The 19,431-nt window shown below is 63.9% G+C and overlaps 1 protein-coding gene across 1 annotated transcript in view; it reads right to left on the bottom strand.

Annotated features, from left to right (window-relative positions):
- The window catches only part of DOCK6 (dedicator of cytokinesis 6), a 49,761-nt gene that overhangs the window by 27,360 nt on the left and 2,970 nt on the right, over positions 1 to 19,431 (bottom strand). Inside the window, 13 exon segments of the mRNA XM_043506301.1 lie at positions 3,009 to 3,171; positions 3,660 to 3,753; positions 4,046 to 4,170; positions 4,871 to 5,021; positions 5,334 to 5,414; positions 5,575 to 5,724; positions 10,360 to 10,426; positions 11,029 to 11,114; positions 11,454 to 11,666; positions 11,927 to 12,038; positions 12,849 to 12,917; positions 13,689 to 13,864; positions 15,479 to 15,569. Coding sequence (XP_043362236.1) covers positions 3,009 to 3,171; positions 3,660 to 3,753; positions 4,046 to 4,170; positions 4,871 to 5,021; positions 5,334 to 5,414; positions 5,575 to 5,724; positions 10,360 to 10,426; positions 11,029 to 11,114; positions 11,454 to 11,666; positions 11,927 to 12,038; positions 12,849 to 12,917; positions 13,689 to 13,864; positions 15,479 to 15,569 — 1,578 coding nt within the window.

The following is a 19,431-nucleotide window of genomic DNA, read 5'->3' as shown; positions in this document are numbered from 1 at the left end:
CAGGGGGGGCCCCACAGGAAGAGGTGGACATCCTGGTCTATGGGGTGCTGCAGTTCAGCCAGGCGCTGCACGAGACCTACGGCACCACGGGGCAGCGGCTGGAGCAGGCCAGGCGCCGGGTCGGGCACTGCCAACACCTGCTGGGGGCCCCACAGCGCCAGGCGCGCCAGGCCTGGCAGGCCGTGGGGGAGCTGCGCGGCGCAGTGGAGGGGCTCAAGGTACCCACTTGGGGAGCATGGGGGAAGTAGGGGAGAGGGGTTGGGAGCCAGGACTCCTGGGTTCTATTCCTGGCTCTGGCACTTCCTCAAGGTTTCAAGCTGCGGGTCACATCCGTGCCTTAGTTTCCCCAGCTGCACAGCAGAGGGTGATGGTTTAGAGTCTGCAAAGCCTGCGGGAGGCCAGGCGGGGAGAAGGATGAGGCCGCTGGATCCTGGTCCTGGCTAAGAGGATTTGGGGGTGTCTCCCCGGCTGGGGCCAGTTGTCTATTAACCCCCAAGTCTCTGGGTCTCCCACTTCATCTGCCCATCTGAGAGCTCACCCAGCCCCTGGCCATCAGTCCCACAGCCTCAAGGACAGGGCAGGATTACCATCCCTGGATGGGGAAACCGAGGCACAGAGCAGGATACTTTTGCTGCTCTCCCCCCTTGCAGTACCCCCAGCCCCAACTCAGTGGCCCAACAGCTCTCTGCTCTCCCCCCCGGCCAGGCCGAGGAGACGGCCCTGCGGCTGCAGACCCAGAGCACGGCCCAGGCCTTCCGGGCAATGCTAGCCGGGCGCCTCCTGCTGGCGAAGCGGGTGAAGGAGCTGGAGGATACGCTGGGCGGTCTGGCGAGGAGGGACCCCCGGGATGGGGGCAGGGAGCTGGCTGCTCTCAAGGTAACACGCATGTGCGCTGGGGTCCTTATAGGCTGGGCCCTGGGAATTCCCAGCTCCAGATGCTGCACTGACCCCCCATCGCTCTGGGCTCGGCGTCAGACTCCCCTAAACCCAGCCCTGGCCCGGCCTGCGCCATGACGGCGGCTGCCAGCAGGGGAAGCTCTACCCTTGCCTGGGGGGGATCGACACAGCCCGTCAAGGGGAGTGGAGCGACCCCAGCTGGGATCTGGCCCCAACAGCCCCCGTGGAGCGACGCCGACCAACCCCAGCTGGGATCTGGCCCCTGTGATCCGTTAGGCCCCAACGGGGTGGGGGCACTGATCCCCCGGGGCTGCTGGGCCCCCAGCTCAGGGGAGATGCACCCGCGGGGAGCGGGTGGAGGGTTGACAGAAGGGGAGCTAGGGAGAGAGCAGCTGGCGGGGGGGTGTCTGACCCCCGCCTCTCCCCAGACGCAGGTGGAGCGGCAGAACCTCACCCTCCAGTCCCTGGCGGACGTGGCCCAGCAACAGAAGCAGCAAGCGGCCAGGCAGGCGGAGCAGCTGGCCCGGCTCCGGAAGCAGGCAAGACCCCCGTGGGATGGGGGGGGGAAGCTCGGCTTGGGAGAGCATCGGGGCTGGCATTGCTACCCACAGGGAAACTGAGGCAGAGAGGGCCTAGCAGAGCTGGGATTAGAACCAGGTGCCCCATGGCTATCGCACTAGCCACTAGCCCATGCTGCCCATGATCCCCAGCCCTCAGGCACAACTACCCCCACCCCTGCAGCCAGGGGGCCTGAGTCAGGCTGGGGACCCTGGGTCTGTGAGCGGGATCGGCTCCTTTGGGTGCTGCCCGTGGGGGTGGAGCCCAGGTGGTCTCCCTGCAAAGCCAGTTGGTCCCCCCACCACGATGCCGATTGCCCCCCCCCGCTGCCCAGCCCCCGCCTGCTCTCAGCCAGCCTGCCCACTCCTTCCCCTGGCAGATGGAGGGCCAGGCTGGCACCAGGACATGATCAGGCCCCACGGGACGGCCGAGGAAACCCACACGGAGCCTCATTGCTGCGAGGGACGGCCCAGAGAGCACACGCCCAGCTGGCCGTGGGGACCCCGGCTCCAGGGCCCGCTGAGACGAAGAGCTGGGCAGTGCCAGCCGGGCTGCTGGATCTGGAGAACCCCGGCTCCCGAGGGATGGACACGCCTCACGGGGGCTCTGGCACTGAGCGCCGGAGCCTCCCTCCCTCCCCCCCCGCATCTCTCCTGGGAAATAAATGAACCTGGGGCAGGGGGGAGCCACCCTCCTCCCGGGGCTGATTGGAGAGAAATGACTCTGGCTTCTACAGGGGCGTTGGGGAAAAGCTCCCCCATAACACAGCTCTGCCGGTGCCCCTCACTCCCGACCCGCAGCCCCCTGCTAGCCCAGCCCTGCCCCCCCAGCTCTGCCGGTGTATCTCACTCCCGACCCACAGCCCCCTGCTAGCCCAGCCCTGCCGGTGTATCTCACTCCCGACCCACAGCCCCCTGCTAGCTTAGCCCTGCCCCCCACAGCTCTGCCGGTGCCCCTCACTCCCGACCTGCAGCCCCTGCTAGCCCAGACCTGCCCCTCCCCCAGCTCTGCCGGTGCCCCTCACTCCTTACCTGCAGCCCCCTGCTAGCCCAGCTCTGCCCCCAACCCCTCGAGTCCTGCCGGTGCCCCTCATTCCTGACCCGCTGGCCCCTGCTAGCCCAGACCTGCCCTCCCCAGCTCTGCCGGTGCCCCTCACTCCCGACACCCAGCCCTGCCCCCCCAGCTCTGCCGGTGCCCCTTTCTCCCAACCAGCAGCCCCCTGCTACTCCATCCCTGCCCCCCCCAGCTCTGCCAGTGGCCCGGATTCTCAACCTGTAGCCCCCCCACTATCTCAGCCCCGGCTCCCCACACCCCATCTTTGTTGTTGCCCTTCAGAAGTCAGACTACCCCCACAGTCACATTTTCCCAGCGGCTTTCGTGGGTGCACTCGGGGCTGGTAGCCAGGCCTTCTGGCCGTACCAGGAGTCCCAGCGGACACGCCCGGCCTACTGATCAGCAAAGTGCCCATCTGATCGCCGATTGCGCAGTGCCCGGGTGTCGCTGCGTGGCCAGTGACTCCCCAGGAGAGGCCAGCAGCGCAAGTGCTCACCCACCTGTAGGTGGTGTGGGGGACATAGACCTCCCGGGCCGGGAACTCCAGGATCTCCTTGGTGGGCCGCACCCGGGGGTCCGGGTAGGGCTTGACGTGCAGCAGCTCCGGGGAGAGGCAGTAGTGGGGGCTCTCGGGCGCTGGCGAGATGTCCACCTTGAACTGAGCTGCAGAAAGGAGGCGACAGGCCGTGAGGATCTTAGCGCTATGGGGCCAGTGCATGGGGCAGACCCCCAGGGACAGAGCCGGCCTGGTGGCTGATGGGAAGGGAGGGCCATGGCTACACTAACACACAGGACTGAGTGCAGGGGCTGGTGGGAAGGGGCCCAAGGAAGAATCCAACGGAGGAAGGCACCTGGCCAGGAAAAGGTGGGACCCAGGAGGGGGTGGGGCTTGGAGCTGCAGGGGGCGGGGCTTGGAGCTCCCCTCCCCCAGAGCTGCCGGAGGCTCCTTTGGCCTCAATGTAGATTAGAGCAGCCGTGAGGGTTGCCCTGGGTACAACGGCCATTGTGGGTGTGCCTCTGTGGCTGCCCCCAGGGCCCCACCCCCTGAAGGGGGCATAGTCAGCTTCCCCGGGGGGCCTTACCGCTGCGTATGGGCCCCTAACCGCCCCCCCAGCGGCCCCCGCTGCCCACACCGTCCCCGCCAGCCGCACCTGTGACGGGCCGCAGCCGGCGCAGCAGTGAGGATGGGCGCCTCATGTCCGCCAGGAACTTGTACAGGTCCTCGGCGCTCAGCCGGTCGCCTTCCTGCGGGGGCCGGGCGGGCGTTAGAGCGGAGTGGGCTGCGGCATCTGGCACCAGCCCCCAGAGCCAAAAGGCGGCCAGGCGCCTCCAAAGCCAACGCACCCCACAGTCCCAGCTGCCCCCAAACCACACACCCTCCGTAGCTCCACCCCCAAGCCAAACGCTGCCCCTCACACCCAGCGCAGCTCCACCCCCCAAGCACCCTAAATGCTGCTTCCATCCACCCCAAGCCCCACCCCTACTAAAAGCAAAGCAATCCCTGCCAGGGCCAGCGGGGGCACCCCCGCCCCGTTACCTGTTTGAAGAAGTTGGTGACGGTGAGGGTGGCGGGGCGAAAGCTGCCGAAGCTGCACGGCTCCTCCCCGGCGCTCACGCGCTCCAGCATCCTTCGCTTGCGCTCGTTCCAGGTGCCCCGGCGCTCTGCCGGGGAGGGGGGAGTGGTCACGCCGGGGGAGGGGGCTCCCAGCGGGCAGGCCCAGCAAAGCCCCACGGGCCGTGCCAACCAGCGACGTGCCCGGCTCCACTGGGCCTGCCAGCCACCCAGGGAGAAGCCCGGCAGCGCCCAGACTCTGCCCAGGGGGGCCCCCAGCTCAGCTATACGACGAAGGATTTTTTTTTTTTGCAGCCAGCTCTGGGGTGTGAGGCAGCAGCTGCCTAAACAGCGAATGGTAAGAAACTTGCGGCCCACTGTATCCACAGGGTGCGGCCAGCCAGGGGAACAGGAACCGTTAACCCCCAGCAGCAGCCAGGACCTAGTATTGGATTAAAACCCCCTGCAGCACACTGCCCCCTAGCGCCATCCCGGGGCTCTGGGGCCAGCCCAGCCTGCCGGGGGAGAGCCCCCCCCGCCGAGCCCCATCTCGCCCCGGGGAACAGCGCCCCCTAGTGCTACGCTGGGGCCAGCCCAGCCTGCCGGGGGAGAGCCCCCCCGCCGAGCCCCATCCCGCCCCTGGGGAACAGCGCCCCCCGGGGGCTCTGGGGCCAGCACCGAGCCCGAGGGCAGAATGCCCCCTTCCAAGCCCAGCAGTGCCCTCCAGCCCCAGGCAGTGGGGAACGTCGCGCCAGGGAGGTCTCCGGACCGCGCCCGGGCCCAGCCCCAGGTGCCGCCCGCCAGGCTCACCGCTCTCGGCGTCCTCGCGCTCCAGGGACCCGGCGGTGCTGGTGATGTTCAGCAGGTGGATGGCCGTCCAGGCGAAGGGCATGCGGTACCGGCCCAGACGGCTGCAGAACTGCGCCACCGACCCACGCAGCTTCTCCAGCTTCTCCTTGTTCTGGGGTGGGGCGGGCACCGAGTTACCGGGGCGGGGAAACCCCGGCTCACCCCGAGCCCCAGACCGAGCCCTCTGGGGCACGGGGCTTTGCACTGCTGCAGTCAGAGCTGTACCCTGGTTAGAGCGGGGTGGGGCTGGGAGCCAGGATCCAGGGTTCCCTCCCTGGCTCTGGGAGGAGAGCGGTGCTGAGTGGTTAGAGCGGGGGGAGGGGCTGGGAGCCAGGACTCCGGGGTTCTCTCCCTGGCTCTGGGAGGGCAGAGGTGCTCAGTGGTTAGAGCAGGAAGGACGGGCTGGCTCCAAGGCAGCACCTACCTTGGCTGCGTCCGTCTCCTTCATGACCATGTAGGGCTCACAGCAGTCCCCGATGTCCCCCTGCTGCAGCACCTTCTCCAGCTGGGAGAGAAGAGGAACAGTGACCCACTGGGGAGGGGAGTGGGGGCCAGTGCTTAGAGCAGGGGGATAGGGCTGGGAGCCAGGACTCCTGGATTCCAGCTCTTGGAAGGGAGTGAGGTCTAGTGGTTAGAGCAGGAGGCTGGGAGCTCCGCCCCCTCACCTTGATGACCAGGAAGATGTCGGGGGAGGGGTAGGTGATGGAGAAGATGGCGGAGCGTGCCAGCGTGGAAATGGCGGGGTGGGCGCCGGGCGCCCGCAGCAGCCCCTTCACCTGCTCCGAGTTGAGGTCGAAGTAGAAGTTCTCAGAGATCTAGGCACGGAGCAAAGGTGAGAGCAGGAGACAGAGCCCCCACATGCGCTGGCCAAGGTAATGCCCCTCAGCCCGCCCCCCCCAGTCAATATGGCCCAGGCCCCGCCCCTCAGCCCTGGTCAGTACAAGCCAGGCCACGCTCCCCACCCCACATCCACGCCCCCTGGTCAGTTGTGACAAAGCAGGACTGTTCTTTATGTTTCCTCTGAATAGTGTGGGGGTGCCTCAGTTTCCTTATGCAGTTCTTAAGTATCTAGGGGGTGGGATAAGGGTGTATGATCGTGGCAGAGCCCTCGAGGGCAGGTGTGTGCGGGGGTCTGGACACAGAGAATGGCCGACACCCTGTTTCCTGGCCACTGATGGCCTGGGCCCTTCCCCCCTGCAAGGTGAGAGCTAAAGGGTTGGAGAACAAAGGAATCTGGTGACCCCCTGGCCTGGGAAAGGGACAAAGCCCAGAGGAGGAGGGGCTGGAGGGCAAGTCAGTTTGGGGCTGGCTGGGGATGAGGAGTGAAGGGCAGACGGGGTTGTCTGGCTCACTGCCCCCCAAAATGGACCCGGCTGAGGGGTCCTGTTCTCTGCACCTACAAGCTTTGTTTTAGACCATGTTCCCGTCGTCTAATAAACCTTCTGTTTTACTGGCTGGCTGAGAGTCCCGTCTGACTGCAGAGTTGGGGGGCAGGACCCTCTGGCTTCCCCAGGACCCCGCCTGGGTGGACTTGCTGTGGGAAGCGCAGGGAGGGGCAGAGGATGCTGAATGCCCCGAGCTCAGACCCAGGAAGGTGGAAGTTGTGTGAGCTGTGTGTCCTGAAGACAGACTGCTCACAGAAAGGAGACTTCCCCAGAGTCCTGACTGGCTTTGTAGGGGGCAGTTCCAGAGCATCGCCCGGGGACTCTGTGACAACTGGTGGCAGCGGTGGGATGCACCCTGTAGAAGGCACTTCCTGCAGTAAGTGACTGGGGAGCAGTAAAACGAAGGGGGATTGACAAGGACCAGGCCTGCTGAAGGCTCAAAGAGAAGCGGTTTCGGGGGGGCAGTTAACCCCTGGGATTGTGTGACCAGTGAGAAGGACTGTGCATTAATGGGGTCCCCCTGGGGACTGCAGTGAGCAGTCTTAGGGTGGAGGAGTCTGCAGCTCGACCCTGGCAAAGAGGTGGTGACCTCGAGAAGGGCTGGCACACTAGGAGTTCTCCCTGGAAACCGTGGGGAGCTGAGATGCACCGTCCTAGGGTTGGGGGTTCCACAACCACCACTCTGAAGAGAAGGAGGCGGGTGGTGGTGGTCGGGAACTCTCTCCTCGGGGAGACTGAGTCATTTATCTGCCGCCCCGACCGGGAAAACTGAGAAGTCTGCTGCTTGCCAGGAGCTAGGATTCATGATGTGACGGAGAGACGGCCAAGACTCATCAAGCCCTCGGATCACTACCCCTTCCTGCTTCTCCACGTGGGCACCAATGATACTGGGCATACCAAGAATGACCTTGAGACCACGTGGCTCTGGGAAGAAGGATAAAGGAGTTTGAGGCGCAAGTGGTGTTCTTGTCCATCCTCCCCGTGGAAGGAAAAGGCCTGGTAGAGACTGTTGAATGGTGGAAGTCAACGAATGGTTACGCAGGTGGTGTCGGAGAGAAGGCTTTGGATTCTTTGACCAGGGGATGGTGTTCCAAGAAGGAGGAGTGCTAGGCAGAGACGGGCTCCACCTAACGAAGAGAGGGAAGAGCATCTTCGCAAGCAGGCTGCTAACCTAGCGAGGAGGGCTTTAAACTAGGTTCACCGGGGGAAGGAGACCAAAGCCCTGAGGTAAGTGGGGATGTGGGATACCAGGAGGAAGCACGAGCAGGAGAGCGCGAGAGGGGAGGGCTCCTGCCTCATACTAAGAAAGCAGGACAAACAGCAAGTTATCTCTAGTGTCTATACACAAATGCACGAAGCCTGGGAAACAAGCAGGGAGAACTGGAAGTCCTGGCACAGTCAAGGAATTATGATGCGATTGGAATAACAGAGACTTGGTGGGATAACTCACATGACTGGAGTACTGTCATGGATGGATATAAACTGTTCAGGAAGGACAGGCAGGGCAGAAAAGGTGGGGGAGTTGCATTGTATGTAAGGGAGCAGTATGACTGCTCAGAGCTCAAGTATGAAACTGCAGAAAAACCTGAGAGCCTCTGGATTAAGTTTAAAAGCGTGAGCAACAAGGGTGATGTCATGGTGGGAGTCTGCTATAGACCACGGACCAGGGGGATGCGGTGGACGAGGCTTTCTTCCGGCAACTCACGGAAGTTACTAGATTGCAGGCCCTGGTTCTCATGGGAGACTTCAATCACCCTGATATCTGTTGGGAGAGCAATACAGCGCTGCACAGACAATCCAGGAAGTTTTTGGAAAGCGTAGGGGACAAATTCCTGGTGCAAGTGCTGGAGGAACCAACTAGGGGCAGAGCTCTTCTTGACCTGCTGCTCACAAACCGGGAAGAATTAGTAGGGGAAGCAAAAGTGGATGGGAACCTGGGAGGCAGTAACCATGAGATGGTCGAGTTCAGGATCCTGACACAAGGAAGAAAGGAGAGGAGCAGAATACGGACCCTGGACTTCAGAAAAGCAGACTGACTCCCTCAGGGAACTGATGGGCAGGATCCCCTGGGAGAATAACATGAGGGGGAAAGGAGTCCAGGAGAGCTTAACAGTGAAATCCTTGCTGATCTTAAACACAAAAAAGAAGCTTACAAGAAGTGGAAGATTGGACAAGTTCCTAACAACCAGAAATTTTCTGTTGTGAATGGATCCACTGACTTTCCTGTTGAAAGATCCAGGGTGGATGGCTTTGAGAAGGTCTGAGATGGAGTGAAAGCTGTTAAGAAAGTTAAACAGTCCTATCACCAAGTGGCTGTGTTTGGCCAGCTTGTTGGGGAGACAAGGTTGTTGAGAAAGGGATGTCTCCATGCTAGTTCTGTAAGTGAACAGTGTGTGGCCCAGGTCAAGATGGGGGCTCTTAACCAAGACAGCCTGAATTGCAGCCCTCCAGACTGGAGTGCTGGGAGAAGACCCGATCCCAGTTTGACCCCCAGGGGTTTTGGGGTGGCTAAAGGGCACAGGCCACATAAACCTTCCCACATGCGGCATGCGAGTGCTATCGACCAGCCCCGACCTAAGGGAGGGTGTGAAACTGGAAGGGCGTAAAACTGGAAGGGCCTGGTGTAACTCCCACCAAGGAGCAGGAGAGATGATGGGGCATCCATGGGAACGTTGGTGGGTTCGAACTTCCCCAGGTCACCGGGTAAAGCGACCCTGCTCAGTTTGGTCTCGAAGGGAGGAGAGATGTGACGAAGCAGGACTGTTCTTAATGTTTCCTCTGAATAGTGTGGAGGTGCCTCAGTTTCTCCTAGGCAGTTCTTAAGTATCTAGGTGGTGGGATAAGGGTGTATGATCGTTGCAGAGCCCTAGAGGGCAGGTGTGTGCAGGGGTCTGGACACAGAGAATGGCTGACACCCTGTTTCCTGGCAGCTGATGGCCTGGACCCTTCCCCCCTGAAAGGGTTGGAGAACAAAGGAATCTGGTGACCTCCTGGCCCGGAAAAGGGACAAAGCCCAGAGGAGGAGGGGCTGGAGACAGTTTCAGTTGGGGGCTGGCTGGGGACATGGAGTAAAGGGCAGACAGGGTTGTCTGGCTCACTGCCCCCCAAAATGGACCCGGCTGAGGGGTCCTGTTCGCTGTACCTACAAGCTCTGTGTTAGACCCTGTTCCTGTTGTCTAATAAACCTTCTGTTTTACTGGCTGGCTGAGAGTCCTGTCTGACTGAGGAGTTGGGGGGCAGGACCCTCTGGCTTCCCCAGGACCCAGTTTGGGCGGACTCGCTGTAGGAAGCGCACGGAGGGGCAGTGGATGCTGAATGCTCCAGGGTCAGACCCAGGAAGGAGGAAGCCGGGTGAGCTTCTTGCCCTGCAGACAGGCTGCTCCCCGAGAGGAGACCTCACCCGAGTCCAGTTGTAGGGAGCAGTTCCAGAGCATCGCCCAGGGACCCTGTGACAATACACCCTAGGCCACGCCCTTCACCTGGCATCCCCGCCCCCTGGTCAGTATAGCCCTGGCCACACCCCTCACCCTGCATCCCCACCCCCTGGTCAGTACAGCCTGGGCCACGCCCCTCACCCTGCATCTCCACCCCCTGGTCAGTATAGCCCTGGCCACACCCCTCACTCTGCATCCCCGCCCCCTGGTCAGTACAGCCCTGGCCACGCCCCTCACCCTGCATCCCCGCCCCCTGGTCAGTACAGCCCAGGCCACGCCCCTCACCCTGCATCCCCGCCCCCTGGTCAGTACAGCCTGGGCCACGCCCCTCACCTGGCATCCCCACCCCCTGGTCAGTACAGCCTGGACCACGCCCCTCACCCGGCATCCCCACCCCCTCGTCAGTACAGCCTGGGCCACGTCCCCCGTCCCCACCCCTCTGACCAGTAGGTATAGACCAAGCCAGCACATGCCCCTCACCCTGTGTCCTTGGCCCCCCGTTCAGTCAGTACAGCCCAGGACAGGCTCCCTGCCCACCCATCCGGTCAGTACAGCCGAGGACATGCCCCTCACCCTGCATCCCCGCCCCCCTGGCTGGCACATGCCCTGATGGGGCGGGGCCATCGGGTACCTTTTTCTTTTCCTTGATGTCATACAGGGCGAGTGTCCCGAAGATGGGCTCGATCTCGATCTCAAACCTGGCACCGGAGAGATGGCGAGCGCATCAGGGCCCTTCAGCTGGGAGCAACTGCCCCACGGCCAGTCCTTATCCCCAGCTCCACCCCCCTCGGCACTCAGGGGGCAGTGTGGCCCAGGGGGCTGCGAGCCAGGACACCTGGGTTCCATGCCCAGCTCGGGGGGAGCGGGGTCTAGTGGTTAGAGTGGGGGGTGGGGGGAGGGACTGGATTCCTGGGTTCCATTCCAGGATCTGCCACTACTCACTGGGCTGCCATGGCGAAGCCCCACCCCCAGTGCCTCAGTTTCCCCTCCAACACAGATATCACTGCCCCCATATGCCCCCAGTGGTTCTAGGGATGAGCAGGGCTCAGCATGGACATCCAAGGCTGAGCTGTTCGCCCTCACAGCCAGCCCCTCTTCCCATTCTGCGGGAGGAGCCAGGGGACCCCACCCCACCCGGAAACTTCTCCTCCTCCTGCTGGACAGGCCCAGCTCCCAGGGCAGTTCGCTTGGCTCTGGCAGGCTCCTCCCTGCAGCGGGGATGGAAACACTACCTCCCCCCAGCCCCACGGAGCCCCCACAGCCCCTAGCTCCGTCATTGTGATGATGGGGGGCGACTTACTTGAGAGACAGGCACTTCACCAGGATCCGCTGGCCGAAGTGCTCCCGGGGCACCTCGGGCAGGCTGCAGCGCTCCACCGCCTCGTCCTGCCGGCCGTGGGAGCAGCGGTGAGAGTGGCCCCTCGAACCCAGGGCCCTCCAGCCCGCCCCATGCGGCCACCCAGACCCTGCCTTTATACACACTGCATATGCAGGCCCTGCGCAGGCACCGTGGCCTTGTGGAGACACCGCGGCTCTATTCCCCGCTCTGTCACTGACTTCAGCTCTGTGCCTCAGTTTCCCCTCCCCCGGGGTATGTTTAGACTGAGAGCTTGTTGGGGCAGGGCCCTGCCCAAAGAGGGGACCCGATCTCGCTTGGGGCATTGGGACACCACCTTAACACACCTAGGAAAGGGGACCTGGCCTGTTCCCCGAGGCGGGGCTCACCTCGTCGGGGGCGGGGAAGAGGGCCAGGAGCTCCGGGTGCCGGTTCTCCTTGCGCAGCTCCTCGTTACGCCGGTCGACCTCCTCCATGGCCGTGTGCTCCAGCAGGGCGGGCAGCAGCGGGTCGGCCACCGAGTTCTTCAGGTCGAAGATGCTGGAGGCCCAGCTGCCCCGGGGCGTGTCGTCCAGGGAGGGTGAGCGGCGCTTCAGGTCCTCCTGGGGCAGCGGGGTGGGGTGGGGTGAGGGGGAGCCAGGCCACCTCCCACCACCCCAGGCCAGCCCAGGCCTGTCACCCCACAACACCCCGTCCCAGCCCCCCCAACATCCTCCCTCTACCCCAATGTCCCTCCGGCCCAGCCCCCCGACCCCTGCAGGGCCAGATGATACCGCCGTCCCAGCCAGGCCTCTTCCGCCACAGATCCCCCAGCTGGGGCCACGCTCTGCCCGGGGCATCCTCCCTTGCCCCCTGGCCTCACCGGCTCCTCCGCGGCCTCGTCCAGCTCAAAGACCTGCCGGGGCAGCCCCCTCTGTCTCTGACGCTGCCGCTCGGCTGTGTTGGGGCTGTACATGGTGCTGAGACGCTGGTACCTGCGAGCGCGGGGAGCCTTGGTCACATCCCCCGGCCCCCTGCAGCGCAGCCCCACAATGAGAGCAAGGGAGTGCCGGGAGGGAGTCCAGGCTATTGTCTGGGGGATAGGGGGAGAGGTGCAAGAAAGGATATTTCCCGTCATCTTCCCCCTTTATTTCAGCCACGCGATGGGTCCCCTAGCATGGGGGGGCGGGGCAGGGAACAACACACCTGAATCAGCCCAGCCCAGGTAGAGAGGGACAGGGACCCAGGCTTGGAGCACAGGAGTGGGAGCTAGGAACTAGCCACCCCGCTCTGTGCCTTGATTTCTCCATCTGTAAAACAGGGGGTGGCGCTCCCCTCCTTCCCAAGGATTCAGCTGCTGTGTAACCCGGGCTGAGGGACGGACAGATGGGCAGAGGACAAACAGCCCATTGTCCCTTGGCTAAGCCGTCAGTTGCGCCCGCCTCCAGAACACAAGGCATAGCTGGGCTCGGCTGACCGAGCCCCAGGCAGCAAGAGAAACAAGGTCCCTTTCTCCAAGGACTGAGCGGATCCGGTTACCAGGAGTTTGGAAGCCCACAGCGGGTGGCTGGCTCTGGTATAGCTCCGGGCAACCCAGCCACGCGCCTGCGTGCTGGGCCCATCCCCCTGGCCTCCTGCCAGGTATGCAGTGGGCAAGTGATTTCAGCCTGCGGGGAGAGGGGACGGGAGACACGCCTGGCTCCAAAGCGCAGCACTGGAAGCTGTCCACAGGCGCCGGGTCAGGGCGCTGGCTCGAGGCTTGCGCTGCCCCCTCCGATCGGCCACGGGATGCTCCGCCAACTTACTTCCTCCGCACCACGAGCCAGTCCTCCGTGTAGACCTGCACCGCGTCCCGCACCCGGGCATCCAGCTTCCTGGCGGGAGGGAAACACACAGGGCTCGCCTCTGAATCAGCGGGTGGAGGGATGAGGGCAGGGGACACTTGGGCAGCTCCAGGGGACAGCGGGTACACCACAACCCCAGGGGGCTCTTTTCCAACCCCGCAGCCTTCAGAACAGCCAGGACACCTGGGTTCCCTCTTCCTGGCTCTGCCGCTGGCTGCCTGGGTGATCTTGAGCAAGTCACTCTGCCGGCATTCGTTTATTATAACTCTCTAATTAAGCCTTGTCACAGCCCCCGGGGCAGGCAAGGAGCGTTATCCCAGCCATGCGTCCAGGCCGGGGACGTGCCAAGGTGGCTGAATGCTCAAATGCCCCATCTCAAAGCACCCCTTGTGCAGCAGAGGACGGGGCTGTGCCAGGCACAACGTGTGCACGGAAAGGGGGCGAGACACAGAGAGAGTGGGGGGTGATCACGGGGCTGGAAGCCGAGAATTCATGAGCTCTCGTGCTTCAAGTCCCCACCCCCGTCCGGTCTGTATGGCTCAGGCCACGCCCCTTATCCCGAGTCCCCGCCTCCCCAGTCTGGTCAGTCCCCCTAGTGGCTCAGTTTCCCCAGGGGGAGGACAAAATGCCCCAAGACGTAGGACCCTGAGCTAGATGCGTTGCCCCCTGCTGGTGGCTGGGCAGTTCTGAGACGCTAACCTGCGATGCCCCATCCAGGGCTGGGGGTCTCTTGCAGCACCACCCAGGACCAGGTCCCACCCCTCTCCCACGTTCAGTAGCAAGCCTGGCCCCGGCACCCACCCCTCGTCGGGCACCCCCGGTTCCAGCGTGCGGCATTCCCGCGGCTCCCGGACCACCTCCACGTCATCAGTGGGGAACTCGATCAGGTCACGGAGTGGGCCAGGTTCCACCTCGGGAGGGTGGGCAGCCAGGTACTCCTCGAAGTCCACCGGCTCCACCACCTCCGTCAACGGCACCTGCGGGGACAGACCGGTCAGCACAGGGCAGGATCATCGCAATGCAGCCAGGGCAACTCTCTGCAAACCCCACCCCACCGCTGCCCCCTGCTGGTGGTTGGAGCTGGGACAACCCCGGTGTAGACCCCTAAGGATAAGACAGGCTGCGCTCCCCACAGCGGTGCTATAAGCTAAGGGTTAGATCAGGGGGCTGGGAGCAGGACTCCAGTGATTGGAGCAGGAGACTCAGGACTCCTGGGTTCCTTTGCCAACTCAGTGTGCAATCTGGGGTACCACATCACTGCCAGTCTTTTTAACCAACCCTGAGAGAGCGGGGAGAGCACCCCCGGCTGAGCTCCTGGCAGCCCGGCAGAGCTGAGAGTCAGTATCGACTGGGAATAGAGCACCCCTAGCGAATCCCCAGCATTGCTCCCTGCAGCCCCCCAGCTCCCCCCCAGGCATCCTCCCAGCCTGGCCACCGAGAGGCGGCAGGAAGTCGGGCAGCTGCCGGCACGTGGCTGGCCAAGGGGGCTCTCTCAACACTCCCGGGCTGGGTGGGGGCCTCGCCGGCTGACGGAAGGGGGTGCGGGTAGCACAAGCTCTGTGACAGAGGAAATCTCAGCGCCGACCTGCCCACAAGCGCCTGCCGGGCCGGCACTAACTGGGCAGGAAGTGAGGGCAAGACACCGAAACCACACGGGAAAGGGAAGGGGAAACCAACGCAGTTAGATCTAAAGCGCGCCGGAACCCTCCCCATGGCGCCTGGCCCCAGCCGCTCGGCCTGGGGCTCCCGGAGGCAATGCCAATGCTCCGGCCCTGAGCCTGCCAGCACGTGGGACCGGAAGATGGATGGAAACGCCCCATTCTCCACGGCATGCTCCCCCCAGTGCAGCCCCCCTGCTCTAACCACTAGCCCCCCACTCTCCTCCCAGAGCTGGGTAGAGAACCCAGGAATCCTGGATCCCAGTCTTCTCCCCCACCCACTCTAGCCACTAGACCCCACTCCCCGTCTAACAGCTCTACCTCCTGTTAAAAGCTCAGCCGGTTCGCCGCCGGAAAAGGCCGCAGCCACGGGACAAGAGGCAGCGCGGAGAGAGGCCTGGAAACAGTTGTAGAGGGGGAGCCTGCGCCGTCCCCCTCCCTGCCGCGGGCCCCTCACTAAGCCCCCAAGGGCCCCCAGGGTCCTGGAGCAGAGAAGGGACAGCAGGGAACAGCGCGGCTGGCTCCTCGCCTGGGTGCTGGGGCCCTCACCACGGCCCCATGTCTAGCGGGGGCCACGAGCCGGCTCCAGCCGCAACTCCCAGCCTCGGCAGCGCCAGCTTGGGCAGGAGGGTGTCGCCTTTACATACCCAGGTGGCAGGTTCGATGCCTGCTGCCGCCCGCCGTCCCCCCCCGCCCAGAGTGATGGGCGGGGTCTCCAGGTGGGGTCGGGCGAGACGGGGATGGGAAGGGCAGGACCAGGGAAGAGGAGTCCCAGGATGTTCCCATGATGCTTTGGGAAGGGGAGGGGAAGAGCTAATGGCAGGAGCCGGCGGTAACGTTCCCCAAGGTGGCTCTGTCCCCTCTAGTGGCCGGACCACGTTGAGAGCCCGTCAGTGCCGGGGGCTGAGGGATGCGGGGCGCTGGGGTACTCACCAACTGCTGGGAGCCACTGCGCTTCTTGGAGAGCTGGGGGGACCCACTGTGCTCCCGGGACACCTGCTTCCGCACCTCGGCTGCCACCGTCCTGCAAGAGACATGGGTCAGGGTCGATAGCGCCCTGGGCTCGGCCGATCCCACGGGGCAGGGAGCCGGACGAGGCGGGCTGGGGGTTCACACAGGGGGCCACTCGCTAGTCCTTCCTGTCCCCCAGTCCTCTGGTCTAACCACTAGGTCACACTCCCGCTCCGAACAGAACCCAGGAGTCCAGGCTCGCAGCCCTGCCCCCCCACCAGCTCCTGTGAACTCCTCACTCTGTGCCCGGCTGCAGATTAGATCAAACAAGACCAGCGCTGCACACAGCTGAGCTGGAGAAATGCACTCCCAGCCCCAGGCCAGCAGCTGCTGCCCCCCCTTCCCCACCCAGGGCTGTGCTGCCCCCGGCGCCTCCCTCCCCGCCCTGTCTCCCATCACAGCCCAACTTTGGTCTCTCAGGCTCAGCTGGCCTGGCAGGCTCTGAACTCCCCTCCACGAATCGCCCCAAGGCCTGGGGGTGGCACCGGCAAGCCCGGGGGAGCCTCCTTGCTTCACCACAGCATTTGGTTTTTAATTCCCCTACTCTCAGTGATGTGCACTGAGGACACCCGGGCTCTGCTACTGACTCCCTGTGTGACCTTGGGTAAGTCATTGGGCTGCCCCATGCCTTAGTTTCCCCCACCTGTAACATGCAGCTAATGATCCTTCCATTTCTCTCTCACTGGGTTAGGGACTGTCCCTTGCTGGATCTGTGCAGTGCCTGGCACAACAAGGCCCCGATCACTGGGATCCGGGCAGCACCCGGCACGATGGGGTCCTGATCTCGGTGAGGGCTCCGACGCGCTACCATAATATACCTACTACTAGGTAAAGGAGTTGGCAGGAAACAGCAGGCCTGGGATTAGTAGATCTGCAAGCTCTCTCCAAAGCTGGTTACCATCACCCCCATTTCACAGATGGGGAAACTGAGGCACAGCGCAGGGAAGGGGCTTGCCCCAAGGCACCCAGCAGGCCAGTGGCAGAGGCAGGAATAAAACCCAGGAGTCCTGCATCCCTGGCACAAGCGTTCTGGAAGCAGGGACCCCCTCCCGCACTGGCAGTGGATCCTCTGCTGCCTTTAGCGCCCCTGTCCCGGGAGGGGGCCCCCAAATTCCTTCTAGCTCAGCAGCAACTGCAGGGCTGTGCCTCCGAGAAGCCGACATGTGGCTCGCCATCAGCCCAGCTGGGTGAGGTCAGCCCTGGCCCCCGCTCAAGTTCCCGGGGGTGGGAGCATCATGATGAGTGGATGTCGTCGTTCCCCCCCCTCCATCGCAGACCGGCACTGCTGGGCACGTGTGAAAGGTGACGGGTGCTGCCAGGTAGCCCCACACCCAGAGATCTCCCCACGGCGACAGAGAGTCAGCTGCGAGTGGCACCTGCCTGCACAGAGAGAGGGGCGCTCGGAGAGCAGGCGCCAGCCGAGTGGGAAATCCCCAGGGGCCGGGGGGCTGCTGAAAAGGAGGGTCTGTTGTCTCCCGGTCCCCCCTCCAAGCAATGACTTTATCTGCTTAATGTCACTTAACCCCTGCCAGGCCTGTACCAGTGCAAGGGGAAAAGCAGGGAGCTAGTGTTCGAGGGGGGAGTCAGGAATCCTGGCTTCTGGCCTGGCAGGGGAGCGGGGTCTAGGAGTTAGAGCAGGGGTATGCGGGTCAGGACTCCTGGGTTCTCTTCCAGCTCTGGCAGGGGAGAGGGGTCTAGGGATTAGACCGGGGGGGCTGGGGGTCAGGACTCCTGGATTCTGTCCCGGCTTTGGGAGGGGAGTGGAGTCTAGTGGTTAGATTTCAACTTTTCAGTGGGGAAAAAAAAAAAATTTATCAGTCAAACCAGCAACTTTCAGCCCCAACCTTCCTCCTCTGAAACAGGGCCACAGCACCGCCGAGGCGGAGCTGAGAATTGAACCCAGGTGTCCGAGGCCCTGCCCAGCACCTTCCCCGCAATCCGGGCCGGAGTCAGCTCTGAAGTGCCCGAGGCTCCGCACTGCTGGCCCTGCTCCGAGACACGGAGGCATCCGCAGATGCATGCGCAGAGCGACGGGGGCAGCTCCCTGCCCCGCTGGAAGGAGAGGGCCCCGAAGAGCCAAGCGTCTCCAGGCCAGCAGCTCTGCAAACTCCAGAGCAGACCCTGAGCGGGTCCGAAGCCAGCGGCTCCCCGGGGGCCCAGTTCACCCAGTGCGCTATACCGCGCAGGCCAGCTGGCGCTCTCTACCCTCGCTCCAGCCTGACACTCAGAGCATGGCACAGGGCCCCGGCTGGGCACCCATCTGGCCGGGGCTGGCAGTGCCAGGCTTGGCAACTCAGCCATGGTGCAGCAGCTGCCGGGCCGGCCTCCCTGGCTCAGCGCTCAGCCCAGCTTCCTGGGGAGATGGATGTTTTTCCAGCTGGCTCCTCCGCCAGGCTCCCACGCTCCGGCAGCGGGGCCCAGCCGGGGAGGGAGGAAGAGGAGTCGTCGGGGTGGCAGGCTAGTCCAGTGCCCCAAGCTAGGCCAGCAGGGACCCCAGCTTCCCTGGACGTTGATGCTGCCGGGACAGCAGGGCGCGCGACCATGCTAGAGGCTTGCGGCTCAAAGCCCAGAGCAGACAAGGCCTGAAGGTCACTGCCCCCCACCCGCCCCCCTGGGAAAGCTGACCTGCCCCCGGGACAACAAAGCCAGCGACAAACCATCCCGAGATTTTAACTGCGGGATTCCTGCAGGGAGCGCCCCAAAGCAAACGGGGAAAGGTGCACCGGGAACAGCGCCGCCGTCCACTGCACAGGGACCGTTAATGCCCGAGCCCAGCGGGGGGCTCGGCCCCCTAAGGGAGGCGGCGCCCCCCAGTTGGAGGGGAGAGACTGTAGTGACCAGAGCCGGGATTTCGTCAGGACTCCGGGGTCTCTCCTCATCACTCCCACGTGCCAGGGCCCCGGGATTACAGCACATGCAAAGGGTGGTACCCACAGCAGCACACTGGGGCATCGGGCCCCAGAGGCAGAGAGAGCACCCCCTACAGCACAGGCTAGACGTATCAGCCTGGGGAACAAATATTTCACACCAGGCTCTTGAGTCTAGCAGCCAAAGGAGGCTGGAAGTGGGAGCGAGATGAACTCAGACTGGAAAGGAGGGGAATGGACCCTGGGCGCAATTCGCCCCGGGCTGCGGTGGCTTCTCCATCCAGGCAGAGGGTCTGTCCACGGTGAGAAACGGAATCGGGGCACCCGGCAGCTGCTCAGACCAGCTGCTCACCGGGGTCCCCTCGGGCCCTGGAATCCACAACGCCAGGGGAGCGGTCCAGCCGCGGGACAGCCTTCCTGCCCCCTCCCCTCCTCCGGGGCAGGCCCAGCCAGGAGCTCAGGCTCACCCTACCCCGAACAGGGTCAAAGGGCAGTGGAAGTGGGGCGGTGCCACGTCTGGGGGAGGATGTGGAGGCCGTAAATAAGCTGCAGTCAGCCCAGCCCTGCGGGGGGGGGTATCTGTCCAGCTCCAAGGTGCCGGGATCAGGCCAGGAAGCCTGGCGGTGACTGGCTCCCTCTCTCCGGTGCACTGGCTGTGGGGGAGGGGGAACCCGGCCTCCTGCAGCCCCACAATAACACCGGGCCCCCTTTGGCTGAAGGGAGTCAGGCCCCCAAGTAACTCAACGGGAGCCCAGAGCCTAAATCCCTGCCTTGGCTCTTATCCAGCATGGGCCACCCGCCTCTGCAGAGGCCAGGGGAGATCATTCACCCCCTCTTATAGATGGGGAAACTGAGGCAAGGAGGGATGCTTGGCCCAATGTCACCAGCAAGGCCAGGATTGTCTTGCCAGATTGTGAGTTCCTGCATCGCCCGAACCTTTGAGTCACAGCGAGGGACTCTTTCCTCGCCACCTCCCCACAGCCTGGGAGCGAGGGGCGAATGGGAGGG

This window comes from Dermochelys coriacea, chromosome 20 (assembly GCF_009764565.3).
Source record: "Dermochelys coriacea isolate rDerCor1 chromosome 20, rDerCor1.pri.v4, whole genome shotgun sequence".
Lineage (NCBI taxonomy): Eukaryota > Metazoa > Chordata > Testudines > Dermochelyidae > Dermochelys > Dermochelys coriacea.
The sequence above is the reverse complement of the archived record's forward strand: the minus strand, read 5'-3'. Positions and strand labels throughout refer to the sequence as shown.